This window comes from Macaca mulatta, chromosome 2, assembly GCF_049350105.2.
Source record: "Macaca mulatta isolate MMU2019108-1 chromosome 2, T2T-MMU8v2.0, whole genome shotgun sequence".
Classification (NCBI taxonomy): domain Eukaryota; kingdom Metazoa; phylum Chordata; class Mammalia; order Primates; family Cercopithecidae; genus Macaca; species Macaca mulatta.
This window is the reverse complement of record NC_133407.1, coordinates 116538284-116553474: the sequence shown is the minus strand read 5'-3', so window position 1 is coordinate 116553474 and position 15191 is coordinate 116538284. Positions and strand designations below refer to the sequence as shown.

Sequence of the window (15191 nt, the reverse complement as noted above, 5' to 3'; positions counted from 1 at the left end):
CTTACTAAGCTGTCTTATTCTTTTTAACTTTCATCTTGTGGATGTGCCATTATGTATTGATTGACCCTGAGGTTTCCAGTTTTTTCTTTTCTTTTTCTTTTTCCTTTTTTTTTTGAGACAAAGTCTCACACTGTCGCCCAGGCTGGATGGCAGTGGTGTGATCTCAGCTCACTGCAACCTCCGCCTCCCGGGTTCAAGTGATTCTCCTACCTCAGCCTCCTGAGTAGCCGGGATTACAGGCGCCCGCCACTAGGCCTGGCTGATTTTTTTGTATTTTTAGTAGAGACGGAGTTTCACCATGTTTTTCAGGCTAGTCTCGAACTCCTGACCTTGTGATCCACCTGCCTCGGCCTCCCCAAGTGTTGGGATTACAGGCATGAGCCACCGCGCCCGGCCTCCAGTTTTTTCTTAATATAGGCATTGCTCAGGGAACCATTTTGGTTCTTGCTTCTTTGTACACATGGGGATGTTTCTCTGTGTATGCCCTGAAATGAGGACAGTTTAAACTCTTTCTTTGAAGTTGTTGTGCTACTTATTTCCTTATTGTCTCTGGATATTTTTCTGAAATATATTGGAAGTGGAATTGGTGGGTTGTAGAGAATGCAAGTTAAAATTTTGATAGAATAAAATTTCTCTCTAAAAGGGCTATATCCGTTTGTGCTCCTGAACTGATAATGACGGCTTCCATTTCTCCATGTCTTCAACCATATTCAGTGTTACTAATCTTTTGTTTTTGCTAATCTGGGTGAAAAATAAAATTTTAGCTGTTGAGGTTGAATATATTTTCATGTGATTACCAGTCATTCCCTACAATTATCATTCATATCTGACCTTTTAAAAAAGTGTCCATGTTACTAGGTTTGGTCTTATTTATTTAATAGGTGCTATTATGGCTATTAATATTTTGTCTGCTATATATGCTGGAGATAGTTTTTTCTGTAGCTCATTAAAAAAATTTGTTTATGGTTCTTTTTGCAAGTTGAAAGTTTTAAGTATTTAGTCAAAGGTATCCATTTTATGGCTTCCTTGCTTAAGGAATTCTATGCTATTCCAAGGCTATAACCATATTCACATATGTTTTCTTTTAATTTCTTTGGAATCTTCTTTTTCATGTTTTTCTCTTTTAATTCACCTGGAATTTATTTATGTGGCAGCATAAAGTAAGGTTCTAATTTTTTTTCCTCCCAAAATGGATAGGCAATTCTTTAACACTGTTTGTGTCCTTTCATGATTTATATGGAATGCCCTGTTTATCACAAACTGCACTGTCGTAAAAATTGATATGTTTTGTTCAACTTTATTTTACTTTATTGATGTTTGTCTTTTCTTATGCTAATGTTACACTATTTTGATTTAGGAAAAAAATTTCTTTTTAGGGATGGGGTCTCACTGTGCTGCCCAGGTTGGTCTTGAACTCCTGGCCTCAAGTGATTCTCCTGTCTTGGCCTCCCAAAGTGCTGAGATTACAGGCATGAGCTGCTGGGCCTGGCCTAATATTTTGATGGAAGGAACTTGCCTTATGTCATCTTTTACAAAAATGTAGCTGGATTGTACATTTTCTCTTTTAGATGCATTTCATTTTATGTTTTGTTTTTGCTCTATCACCCAGGCTGGAGTGCGGTGGCATGATCCTGGGTCATTACAGACTCTGCCTCTCAGACTCAAGCAATTCTCAGCTTCCTGGCTGGCTGCGCCGTGGCTCATGCCTGTAATCCCAGCACTTTGGGGACTCTGAGGCGAGAGCAGATCACCTCACCTGAGGTCAGGGAGTTCAAGACCAGCCTAGCCAACATGGTAAAACCCTGTCTCTACCAAAAATACAAAAATTAGCCGAGCGTGGTAGCACACACTGCAATCCCAGTTACTCAGGAGGCTGAGGCACGAGAATTGCTTGAGCCTGGAGGTAGAGGTTGTAGTGAAACAAGATTGTGCCACTGCACTCCAGCCTGGGTGACAGAAGTAGACTGTCTCAAAACAAACCAACAAAAAAATCTCGGCTTCTTGAATAGCTGGGATTACAGGCATGTGTCACCACACTTAGCTAATTTTGTTTCTTTAAATTTTTCATAGAGATATGAGGTCTTACTATATTGCCCAGGCTGGTCTGCAACTCCTGGGCTGAAGCTCTCCTCTCACCTTGGCTTCCCACAGTGCTGGGATTACAGGCATGAGCCACTATGCCCGGCTTATATGCATTCTAAAATTAGCTTATCAAGTCAAATACAGTGGCCTATTGGTTCAACCATAGAATTAGAAAGAAAAAAAATGCCCTATTGGGATTTGGAGAAGAAAACCATTTCTCTAACACAATTTCCAATGGCCATGTATGGTGTATTGTATGCTTATGCTATATTTTACTTAACAATTTCTCATTGTTGTCTAAAATCTTTAAAAATATTGGCTCCACAATTTAACTTTCTTTGTTTTCTTTTTTTTCCAGTTTAGGTTATTCTTGAGTTTGGGTTTTGTTTAGAACTTTCAGTGGTTTTATACATTTATTAGTACCAGTTTATTCAACTGAGATGGATTTGCCCTGTATTGGGTTTATAAAATCATGAAAAGGTTTGGGTCAGATTTTTTTCTTTTTTTTTTTTTTTTTTGGTACAGGGTCTTGCTCTGCCACCCAAGCTGGAGTGCAGTGGTGCAAACTTCGCTCATCGCAACCTTGGCTCACTGCAACCTCTGCCCTGGGTTTGAAGTTCTCCCACTTCAGCCTCCTGAGTAGCTGGGATTACAAGCATGTGCCACCACACCCAGCTAATTTTTTTTTTTTTTTTTTTTTTTACTTTTTGTAGAGACAGAGTCTTGCCATATTGCTCACGCTTATCTTGAACTCCTGAGCTCAAGTGATTCACCACCTCGGCCCCCTCAAAATGCTGGGATTACAGACGTGAGCCGCCGTGCCTGGCCTCAAGATTTAATTTAGATGATATGAGTGACTAAGATTTTTCTCTCAAAATTGAACTAAAACCTTGACTTTATCAGAGTTTATTTTTTAATCTCTCTAGTCAAACATGTAGCGGTGGGTTAAAACAATAAAAATGAAACAAACAACTTAATGAAACAGTAGAAGATTTCTGTCCCTGAGTTACATTGGCATTTGACAAATGCAAGGACAATGTTTAATTTAGATAGTCAAATAAAACGTAGTGACAGTTGACTATGGTAAGAGTGAAAGGCCGACAGAAAGCTACACCTGTTGGGGAATGGGAACAGAAAATATAAGGTGACTCTACCACTGACTGCACTGTCAAGGTCAGAGTTAACTTTGCAGATCTGCTGAAAATGGAGCATCTAATTTGCTGAATTGTTGCCATTACTATATTTAACAACATACTTGAAATTATTGTTGGACTTGTATCTATTGAGTTGAGGGATAAGTGTACAAAATCAAATATTTCAATAGGAATTTTCTTGCTAACTGCCTGGTATTTTTTGAATTAAAGTTTTTTTTTTTTCCCCCCCAACCACCGAACGTATCAGTGATCTTTAGAACCACACTGAGGTCCTGTCCTTTCTAAGCCCTTTAAAAGTTACTTAGGTCAGATATGTTAAATCATTTGGCTGAGGATATTTCCCACAGAAATTTATCTTGCATTATTGCAACTTCCCCATGTAATCACTCATCTTACTCAATGTTTATCTTAGCCTTGAAAACAAAGGGCATTAACATGAAGCCAGGTTACTACTACTAGGCTCAGAGTTGGACTGTATGTGTAATCTAAAACAAGATGGGAGGGCTGAGGCAGGTGGATCACTTGAGGTCAGGGGTTTGAGACCAGCCTGGCCAACATGGTCTCTGCTAAAATACAAAAAGTACAAAATTAGCCAGGCGTGGTAGCTCACGCCTGTAATCCCAGCTACTTGGGAGGCTAAGGCAGGAGAATTGCTTCAAGCTGGGAGGCAGAGGTTGCAGTGAGCTGAGATTGCGCCACTGCACTCCAGCCTGGGCAACAGAGCGGGACTTTGTCTAAAAAAAACCCAACAAGATGGGAGGGGAAGATTTTGTCTAACATATTTGTTGTTCAGATGACTTTTAGGTCTTTTAAAAAATCTGTTAACATTCCATGGTAGTTTTATATTGATGTTACCACTTAAAAATGAAATAGCTATTCAGTTTGATTTTTCTGCTGGGGTTTAGTTGTTCTTTTTTAGTATTTATCTTGAAAGCTTATTTTTTCCAATTAGCTTTGCTTTTTCAATTTTTATTTCTATTTCTTAGAAGTATTTAACATTTCTTCAGGCTTCAGTATATTATCTTAGAACCCCTTCCAAATATCTAAGTACCTATTTAGTTCACTAAAGTATTAAATAAGATGACTACGATCCAGATCAGTTAATTCATGAGAATTTATTTATTTTTACATTTATTTATTTATTTATTTATTTATTTATTTTTACTTATTTATTTTTGAGACAGGGTCTCTCCCTGTTGCCCAGGCTAGAATACAGTGGTATGATCATTGCTTATGGTAACCTCAGACTCCTGGACTCAAGAGATCCTTCCGCCTCAGGCTTCCAGAGCACTGGGACTATAGGGGTGAGCCATTGGGCCCAGCCTTATAAGCACTTATTTAAATGAATAACTCTTTTTTTTTTTTCTTTTTTTGAGACGGAGTCTGGCTCTGTTACCCGAGCTGGAGTGCAGTGGTGTGATCTTGGCTCTCTGCAGCCGCAGCCTCCTGGGCTCAAGCGATTCTCTTCTCAGCCTCCCAGATGGCTGGGATTACACGTGCCCACCACCATACCCAGCTAATTAGTGTGTGTGTGTGTAGTAGAGATGGGGTTTTACCACGTTGGCCAGGCTGGTCTCAAACTCCTGACCTCAAGCAATCTGCCCACCTTGGCCTCTCAAAGTGCTGGGATTACAGATATGAGCCACCTCACCAGGCCTTAAATGAGTAACTCTTAGTGTATTCTGTTCACTACAAGAGGGTGATAATACCAAAATAAGTGATAAAATAAACAATGACAGTAAAACAATTTAATATGAACAGAAAATAAAGGAAAAGTGAATTAAATTTTCATACACTAAGCTCCTGGACATTTTACTGGTTTTTTTTTTTTTTTTTTTTTTTTAAACTGCATAAAAAGACAGCAGGCTAACAATAAAGAGAGAGCGTTAACAGATGTTCCACAACAGAAGGCTTCATCAGTCTATTTCTTGTGATCCTGTTAAGATGATGAACTGATTGCTCATTGGCTAAAATCTAAACGATTGATGTAAGATTGAAAGAATGTCATAACCGTAGCTTTCTGCTACGTAAAACTTGCATCTCTCCCACTTCATGCCTTTTGGCTTTGAAGTTTCATTATTATTTTTGTACTTTGTGGCTCTCTGCACAAAATACTCTAGCATGTTCCAAGAGTTTATGAACATAAACGGTAGATGACATCTTCAAAGGCTAGTGACCCAACAGATACTTGTTTAGCACTGACTTCGTTCTGTCAAAACCATGCTGAAGTGTCAAGACTTTATATGTGGAGATTATCTACTAAATTAGAGCCATAGGAATTTGGACTTGTCAACAACCTGCTTAAAACAGTGCCCCAGTACATAGGCAGTCCTCAGTAATTATTAATTGCTGTTATCCCTTCTCTTCCTGTACAATCTTTTATCTGCTACTTACTCTATTGGTTCACATGCTCTAGCCACAGCAGCCTTCAGGTCCTTCCCACCATAGAGCCTTGGTTTATTCTATTCTTGGTGCCTGGAATAGTCCTCCTTTTCTCCCCCTTCTGCCTAGCTGCTGTATCATTTTCTCAGGGACACTGTCAGTGACCTCATTTTAGGTTAGACCTGCCTTTATATTCTTTCTTATCGCCTAGTACTTTTACTTCATAGCAGTTTAAATAATTTTTTTATTGTTGGCTTAATTTGTTTCCCTCCGGTTGAAAATAAGCTCCATGAAAGTAGGAGTCATATCTCTCTTGATTGCTTTACCCCATCCCCTACAGTAGTGGTTGGTAAGGAGCTGGTGTTTGATAAGTATATGGGGAATGAATAAATTAGTAGGTGGAGTGATACAGTTTGGATGTTTTGGGCTTGGGGTAGAAAAGTAAACTGAGGGAAGAGAGCACATTTAGAAGCCGTAAACATCACTCTCAAGTTTCTGTTCAATTGTTCCCATCTTTGAAAGTGTGGGTTTCGGTGCTTATATTCTGTGATACGATTTGGGATAACTGGCATTTATCTCAAGTGGAATGTCCACAATCTTAATAGTTATCAAAACTTTTCTACGCTCATTATGAAATGAAAATTTAAAATCTGAAAAAGATCTTTATTTGTTTTACAGATAAAAAATGGACATAATATGGTAGTGTATCAGATTGCACTATTAGTTATCAGTAGAGCTGGCACTAGAACCTAGGTTTCCTTACCTCCCCACCTTTTTTTTTTTTGAGGCAGGCTTTCACTCCCATTGCCCAGGCTGGAGTACAGTGGCTCACTGCAGCCTCACCCTCAGCCTCCTGGGCTCAAGCAATTCTCTTGCCTCAGCCACCCAAGTAGCTGGGACTACAGGCATGCTCTACCACACCCAGCTAATTTATATATATATATATATATATTTTTTTTTTTTTTTTTTTTTTTTGAGACAGGGTTTTGCTGTGTTGCCCAGGCTGGTCTTGAACTCCTGGGCTCAAGTGATCTGCCTGCCTTGGTCTCCCAAAGTGCTAGGATAACAGGCATGAGCCATGCACCCGGCCATCCCTACCCATTTTAAGCTATTGTCCTTTAGGTAGCTGGTACCTTTTCAGATATATAAAAGTGATATAAGGATGTATTAAAAGCTAAACTTTTTCTTCATGATTAAAGTTGCTTATGAGAATCATTTACTGGGGGGTCTAATACATACTCAAAACTTTTGAGAAGTATATAATTGCTTGATCCTGCAGAATATCGCCCCCAAAGCTGTGCTGTTAAGTACCCATCCCAATTCTACAGTTTTCTGTATTGTCGCTCTTGCAGTTAGTTCATGCCCTACCTTCCTGAAGCAGCTCTTTTCTCCCTTTCATTTCCTCTTTCTAATCTATTAGGCACATATTAAGATAATATCTTAGATTATTTTACATGTATGTAAGGCAAGAATAGATTCATCCATATTGCAACATGGATGAACCTCAAAAACATAAGTGAAAGAAAACCAAGTATGAAAGACCACATTTCTTATGGTTCCATTTATGTGAAATGTTTGGGAAAGGCAAAATCTGTAGAGACAAAGCAGATGAATGGTTGCTTGAGCTTAGGGATGGAATGGGAAGGAACTGCAAGTGGGCATTTGGCTTTTTTTCAGGATAATAGAAATATTCTCAAATTCAATTATGATGGTTACACTTTGTACATTTACTAAAAATTATTAATTTGTACACTTGAAATGGGAAATTTTGGTATGTGATTTGTATCCCAATAAAGCTTTTTTTTTTCTTTTTTTGAGACAGTGTCTGGCTCTGTCACCCAGGCTGGAGTGCAGTGGTGTGATCTTGGCTCACTGCAACCTCTGTGCCCCAGACTCAAGCCATCCTCCCACCTCGGCCTCCCGAGTAGCTGAAACTACAGGCGTGCACCACCATACCCAGCTAGTTTTTGTATTTTTAGTACAGATAAGGTTTTGCCTTGTTGCTGAGGCTGGTCCCAAACTCCTGGGCTCAAAGTGATCCTCTCACCTCAGCCTCCCAGAGTGTTGGGATTATAGGCGTGAGCCACCGCATCCAACCCTAAAGCTGTTTTTTAAAAAAAAGAATAAGCAGGTTCCAAACTTATTTTGGAGGAATTCTCTTTGTAATTGTAGGCTAATACAGTTGATATTTATGGTTCTGCATAATATTCTAGATAAATGAAATGGAAAATTAGATAAAGTAATACTGAATCTTGAATCATATTTGTTGTGTAAGACAGCATTGAAAGCTAACTCCCCCCTCTCCCTAGGAAACCATTAGGAACTGGAGTTTTGTGGATAGGAATCTTGGTGCTAAGTATGGTAATGTAAATTTAAAGGGTAATGATTCATATGCATCTTTGTTGTGAGTTTTAGATTTATTATCGAATTCTCGATAGTGTGCATTCTCTACACATACAGACGCACATGAGCGCACACATACACATACTGACTCTTCAAAATTAGAGAAAGTGTCAATTTTTTCCTCCAGTCCTATCTGTTCTGCCAGTACGTTTTTATCTTATCTGATCTCTCAACCAGTTGAGTGCCCTGTTTTATGAGTGAGTGAGTACGCTTGGGCTTCAGGCTGTTTATGTGTTCTTTTTCATTTTTCAGCACTTTCATTTGGACCCTTGGATACCCATTGAACAGATGCTTGAAACCTGCAAGTAATCTTCAGATTCTAGCAGAACCATAGGCCTTTCCTTTGTGTTGGGAGGATATAGCCTATATGCTGTGGAAATGAACGGGGAGCAGCAGCTTGATGCAGGTATTGGTTTTATTCTCAGAATTTATTCTCTAGGATGCACGATTATATTACTTGCCTGTGTTATATTGTCTATTTCTCTACCACTGAACTGGAAGCTGTTTGAAGTCTTGTTTTTCATTGCCATCTTCTGTACCTGTCAGAGAACCTGGCACTAGGGGCTACTAATAATGTTTGCTGAAAAAATAAGAAACCATTATGAACAAGGCCAGGCGCAGTGGCTCATGCCTGTAATCCCAGCACTTTGGGAGGCCAAGGTGGGCGGATCACGAGGTCAGGAGATCGAGACCATCCTGGCTAACACAGTGAAACTCCATCTCTACTAAACAAAATACAAAAAATTAGCCGGGCGTGGTAGCAGGTGCCTGTAGTCCCAGCTTCTCGGGAGGCTGAGGCGGGAGAATGGCGTGAACCCGGGAGGTAGAGCTTGCAGTGAGCCGAAATCGCTCCACTGCACTCTAGCCTGGGCAGAGCGAGATTCCGTCTCAAAAAAAAGAAAAAAGAAAAAAAAATGTTATGAACAGACTTCTTTTTTAAAATAGCATTAACATTTTGATGATTACTTTCTAGTTACTTTGAAGTAATTATGCATTCACAGGAATTTGCAAAATAGTACTTACTGACAGATTTCATGTTCCTTTCACCCAGTTTCTCTCATTAGTTACTATAATATGATATAAAACTGAGGAAATTGATATTAGTACAAAGAATGTGTAATTCTATGTCATTTTATCACATGTGTAGATTCCTGGAACCATCCCCTCAGTCAAAATACAGAAGTATTCCATCACCACAAAGAGTTCCCACACCTATCCTTCTTCTCCCCACTTTCCCTAATCCCAGGCAACTGTTAATTTGTTCTCCATCTCTATAATTTTGTCATTTAAAGAATGTTACATAAATAGAATAACACAGTACATGGCTTTTTGAGATGGGCTTTAATAATGCCCTTGAGATCCATCCCAGCTCTTGCGTATATTGACAGTTTGTTCCTTTTTATTGTGGTGGAGTAGTCATGAATGTACTACAGTTCGGTTAACCATTCATCTATTGTAGTACATTTTGTTTTTTTCGAGTTTTTGGCTGTTACAAACATGTAAGTTGCTATTAACAGTTATGTATATAATACTTTATTTTTCTGGGGTACATACCCAACAGCACAATCACTAGATCATATTTAGTAAAGCTGCAAAATTATGCTCCAGAGTGGCTGTGCCATTTTACATTCTCACTAGCAGTATATGAGAGATCTAGTTTCTCTACATCCTCACTGTTATCTGGTGGTGTCATTACTTTTGTTTAAGCCATTCTGATAGGTGGGTAGTGACAGCTCATCATGGTGTTAATTTGTACCTCCCTAATGGCCGCCAGTGATATTGAACATCTTTACATGTTCCTACTTGGCATCTCTGTATCCTCTTCAGTGAAATAGCTCATCATGTCTTTGGCTTATTATTAATTGGTTTATTTTTAATTAATAAAGATTGGCTTTTTTGTTGTTGAGGTTTGTTTTTCAAAAAACTTCATTGAAGTATGATTTTTTTGAGACGCAATACACATACCATAAAATCGACCTTTTTAGAGTACATAATTCAGAGGTTTTTAGTCTATTCAGAAAGTTTTCCAGCCGTCACTGCTATCTAATTCCAGAATATTCCATCACAGCAAACCATTAGTCGTCTTTTCCTTTTCCACCCAGACTCTGGCATCCATAATCTACTTTCTGTCTCTAGGATTTACCTGTTCCTGCTTTCTTGTATTAACGTTTGCATGATATATCTTTTTCATCCTTTTCAACATGGCTGTATCATTATATTTGAAATAAGGTTCTTGATACAGCATATACTAAGTTTTAAAAATTCTGGCCTTATGGGATGTATGTATATCATTTATACTTAACGTAGTTATTGATATGTTTGGATTCAAGTCTGCTTTTTTTGCTTATTTATTTTTTCTGTTTTTTGTTTGTTTCTCTGGAGCAGTGAGAGTTCTTTCAGACTGGCTCCTGTGGTTTTTTTTTTTTCCCCTCTGCTTTCCTGTGGGTTACTTGAACTTTTTTTTTGAATTCCATTTTGATTTGTAGTGTTTTTGAGTATATCCTCTTGTAGCACTTACTAGCAGTTACTTTAGGTATTATATTACTTATATATAACTTATCACAGTCTTCATTTTATTACTTTGAGTGAAGTATAGAAACCTTTCCTACTTTTATGTCTCTTTACACTCTTTTATATAATAATATAATTGCCTTAAATATTTTCTCTACATATTTTGAGAATCACATCAGACATGCTTAACGTTTTTGTTTAAACTGTCAAACATATAATTTAGAACACTTGAGAGAAGGAACATTTATTATATTTTTCAATATTTTTACTATTTCTCTTGTCATTTATTCTTTTCCTGATTTTCCAAGATTCTTTCTTTTGTCACTTCATTTCTATTTAGTGAATTTTCTTTAGTTTTTTTTTGTTTTTGTTTGTTTGTTTGTTTGTTTTTGAGATGGAGTCTCGCTCTGTCGCCCAGGCTGGAGTGCAGTGGTGCTATCTCGGCTCACTGCAAGCTCCGCCTCCCGAGTTCACGCCATTCTCCTGCCTCAGCCTCCCGAGTAGCTGGGACTACAGGTGCCCACCACCACGCCTGGCTAATTTTTTTTATTTTTAGTAGAAACGGGGTTTCACCATGTTAGCCAGGATGGTCTCGTTCTCCTGACCTCATGATCCGCCTGTCTCGGCCTCCTAAAGTGCTGGGATTACAGGTGTGAGCCACCACGCCCGGCTTTAACCCTTTTTTTAAAGGAGGTCTACTAGTGACAGATTGTCTTCATTTCCTTTCATTTGAGAATGTGTTGATTTCCCCTTCGTTATTGGGGGATATTTTTGCTGGATATGGAATCCTGGGTTGAAAACTCATTTCTTTCAGCTCTCAGAAAATAATTGTGCTACTTCTTTGTGGCCTCCATGGTTTCTGATGAGAAATCTGCTGTTATTGGACACTCTCCCACCTCCCACCCCCAACGCTCTGCTTTAAAAGAGAGGTTTCTCTCTTGTTAATTTTAAGATTTTTTTTTTCCTTTAGTTTTTGGAAGTTTGAGTCTGGTGTATTTTTTGGGGGGTTTATCTTGTTTGGGGTCTACTTAGCTTCTGGAGTTTAGGGACTTTATATCTTTTGCCAGGTTTAGAAAAATTTTAGCCATTATTTCTTCAAATACTTTTTCAGTCTTCATTTTTTCCTTCTACTGAAACTTTAATAAAACTAATATTAGAGCTTCTCTTACTGTCCCATAAGTCTCTCAGACCGTCTTCATTTTTCTTTTTTTTTTTTAATGTTTTCTCTCTGTTGTTTAGATTGGGTTTTTTCTGTTGTTTTGTCTTCAATTTTACTCATTCTTTCTTGTCTGCTTCATTCTGCTGTTGAACTTATCCATAGAGTTTTTTATTATTATTATTAATTGGGTTATTTTCAGTTCTAAAATTTTCTTTTTGCACTGGAGAAGGAAGAGAGAAGGGAATAGCCCCAACTTAAAATGTCATATTTCGCTCTTCTAACTGAGGTTTAGTGGCTTATCTTCAATAGATGCTTTTTAGTTTGTTCTGTGCCTTTGGTTAATTTTAGGACTTTGAAATGATTGATTTTCATTGTTTAGCCAGTCTTTTTGTTCTTTTATGGGAGAGTGTGTTCACTGTGATAATCATTCTACCATTTTAGAAGTTGATTTTTCCTTTGTTTTAAATATTATTAACTCATGTATTTAAGTACATATATGTATATATATACATTTGATGAGTTTGAATTCATTGCTGTCATCATTCATTTGATGATCAAATTCTAGAGCAGCGAGAGTTCTTTCAGACTGGTTCCTGTGTTCTTCTGATGTGATGTCATCTATCTTTGATACACTAGTCCTTGCCTTCTGGACCAGTAAGATTCCCAAGTACCTCCTGAACATATCCTGCCCCAAACTTGTAATCTGCTGTTTCTCTGAGGAGCTTTTTTTTCTTTAATGTAAGTACGATATTTAGAGACCACAATCTGGGTGCTGAAGTGCTAATTTGATACTAGGTTGTCATTTATTCTAGGCCTTACTTACAGACATAGCTAGAAAATACACATTTAAAATTATTTTTTATTTTTTAGAGACAAAATCTTGCTTTGTCACCCAGGGTGGAGTACAGTGGCACGATCATGGCTCGCTCACTGCAGCCTCAAACTCCTGTGTTCAAGTGATCTTCCCACCTTAGCCTCCCAAGTAGCTGGGAACACAGGCATGTGCCACCATCCCCAGCAATTTTTTTTTTTTAATAGAGATGGGGTCTTGCTATATTGCCCAGGCTAGTTTCAAACTCCTGGCTTCAAGTGATCTTCCTGCCTCGGCCTCCCAAAGTGCTGGGATTTATAGGTGTGAGCCACCTTGCCCAGCCATGAAAATACACATCTTTTGAAAAATAAAGAAAATAATGGTTTTACATTGATACTTACAATTTAAATTTAAAATTACAGGGTTTTAGCTGGGTACAGTGGCATGTACCTCTATAGTCCTGCTACTTGGGAGGCTGAGGTGGCTTGAGCCTGGGAGTTCAAGGCCAGCCGGGGCAATATAGCGAAACTCCATCTCAAAAAAATAAAAAGGAAAAAAAAAAGAAAAAAAACAGGGTTACAAGGTTTTTCTTCTTTGATTTTATGCTTGTATCTCTTCTCTTTTAGAAATGTCTTGTTTGCGGCTGGGCGTGGTGGCTCACGCCTGTAATCCCAGCACTTTGGGAGGCTGAGGCGGGAGGATCAGGAGGTCAGGAGATTGAGCCCATCCTGGCTAACATGGTGAAACCCCGTCTCTACTAAAAATGCAAAAAAATTAGCCAGGCGTAGTGGCAGGTGCCTGTAGTCCCAGCTACTTGGGAGGCTGAGGCAGGAGAATGGCGTGAACCCAGGAGGTGGAGCTTGTAGTGAGCCGAGATCATGCCACTGGACTCCAGCCTGGGGGACAGAGTGAGACTCTGTCTCAAAAAAGAAAAAGTTGGCCGGGCACGGTGGCTCAAGCCTGTAATCCCAGCACTTTGGGAGGCCGAGGCGGGCGGATCACAAGGTCAGGAGATCGAGACCACAGTGAAACCCCGTCTCTACTAAAAATACAAAAAATTAGCCGGGCGCGGTGGCGGGCGCCTGTAGTCCCAGCTACTCAGGAGGCTGAGGCAGGAGAATGGCGGGAACCCGGGAGGCGGAGCTTGCAGTGAGCCGAGATCGCGCCACTGCACTCCAGCCTGGGCAACAGCGTGAGACTCCGTCTCAAAAAAAAAAAAAAGAAAAAGAAAAAGTCTTGTTTGCTAATGATGGTAATATTATTACTTCTTTGTTTTTATCCTATAAAAGTCCTTTAATTATTTTAAAATAATAGCAACATTTCAGATGCCAACCACAGTGTGCAGTTTAAGATTTCTTTAGTTTTTGCTTTTAAATATATTTCACTGGTGTTTATAGTCAGAGTATTGTATTTTAACATGGCTTAGGCCAAGCCCGGTGGCTCACACCTATAATCCAGCACTTTGGGAGGCAAAGGCAGGAAGATCGCTTGAGCCCAGGAGTTCAAGACCAGTCTGGGCGACATAGGGAGACTCTGTCTCTACCAAAAAGGGGGAAAAAAAATTTAGCCGGGTTCAGTGGCATGTACCCATAGCCCCAGCTACTTGGGAGTCTGAGGTGGGAAGATTGCTTGAGCCAGGGTGGTTGAGGCTTCAGAGAGTTTTTATTGTACCACTGCACTCCAGCCTGGGTGACAGAGCAAGACCCTGTCTCAAAAACAAATAAAAATAAATAACATTACTTAAAGGAATCCTATTTTCTTGTGGTTTTCCCACCAACAGTTAGCTCATGTGTTTCAGTTCATTTGAAATTTATATAATTTTTTAATTTCAATTTAATTGTTTCTAAATTGTATAATAAATCTGCATACTTCTAAAGTCAAAACTGGCCAGGCAGTGGGTCATACCTGTAATCACAGCACTTTGGGAGGGTGAGGCAGGCGGACCACCTGAGGTCAGGGATTTGAGACCATCCTGGCCAAAGTGGTAAAACCCCATGTCTACTAAAAATACAAAAGATTAGCCGGGCATAGTGGTCTGCACCTGTAATCCCAGCTACTGGGAAGGCTGAGGCAAGAGAACTGCTTGTACCCAGGAGGTGGAGGTTGCAGTGAGCCGAGATCGCACCACTGCATTCCAACCTGGGTGACAGAATGAAAATGGAAATGGAAATGGAAATGGAAATTTACTTAAACCTGGTATTACTGATTCATTCTCTTTTTCCATATATATAACCAGTTTTATTACTTTTTATTCTCCTGTTGTTTTTTTTTTTTTTGTTTTGTTTTGTTTTGTTTTTAGATGGAGTCTCGCTCTGTCGTCCAGGCTGGAGTGCAGTGGCCAGATCTCAGCTCACTGCAAGCTCCGCCTCCCGGGTTTATGCCATTCTCCCGCCTCAGCCTCCCGAGTAGCTGGGACTACAGGCGCCCGCCACCTTGCCCGGCTAGTTTTTTGTATTTTTTAGTAGAGACAGGGTTTCACCATGTTAGCCAGGATGGTCTCAATCTCCTGACCTTGTGATCCGCCCATCTCGGCCTCCCAGAGTGCTGGGATTACAGGTTGGAGCCACCACACCCGGCGTGTTCATTTTTAAAATATAAACTAATATATGTGAGTGTATACACATACATACTCATACTCACATCTCCCTCTCCTTTTTTCTTTTTTCTTTTTTGAGACAGGGAGTCTTGC

General features: G+C 39.4%; 1 protein-coding gene across 15 annotated transcripts in view; it reads left to right on the top strand.

Annotated features, from left to right (window-relative positions):
* The window catches only part of SFMBT1 (Scm like with four mbt domains 1), a 150833-nt gene that overhangs the window by 75976 nt on the left and 59666 nt on the right, over positions 1–15191 (top strand). For 12 of the 15 annotated variants that reach the window (XM_015130702.3, XM_077993138.1, XM_077993131.1 and 9 more), the window contains one exon: positions 8274–8427. The exons of 1 other annotated variant lie outside the window; for it this stretch is intronic. In XM_015130702.3, the coding sequence (XP_014986188.2) occupies positions 8400–8427 (28 nt within the window). In that variant the 5' untranslated portion in view covers positions 8274–8399. Of the gene's footprint in view, positions 1–1609; positions 1795–8273; positions 8428–12256; positions 12430–15191 lie in introns of all 15 variants that reach the window. 2 more of the 15 variants (XM_077993130.1, XM_077993135.1) reach the window with 2 other exon arrangements.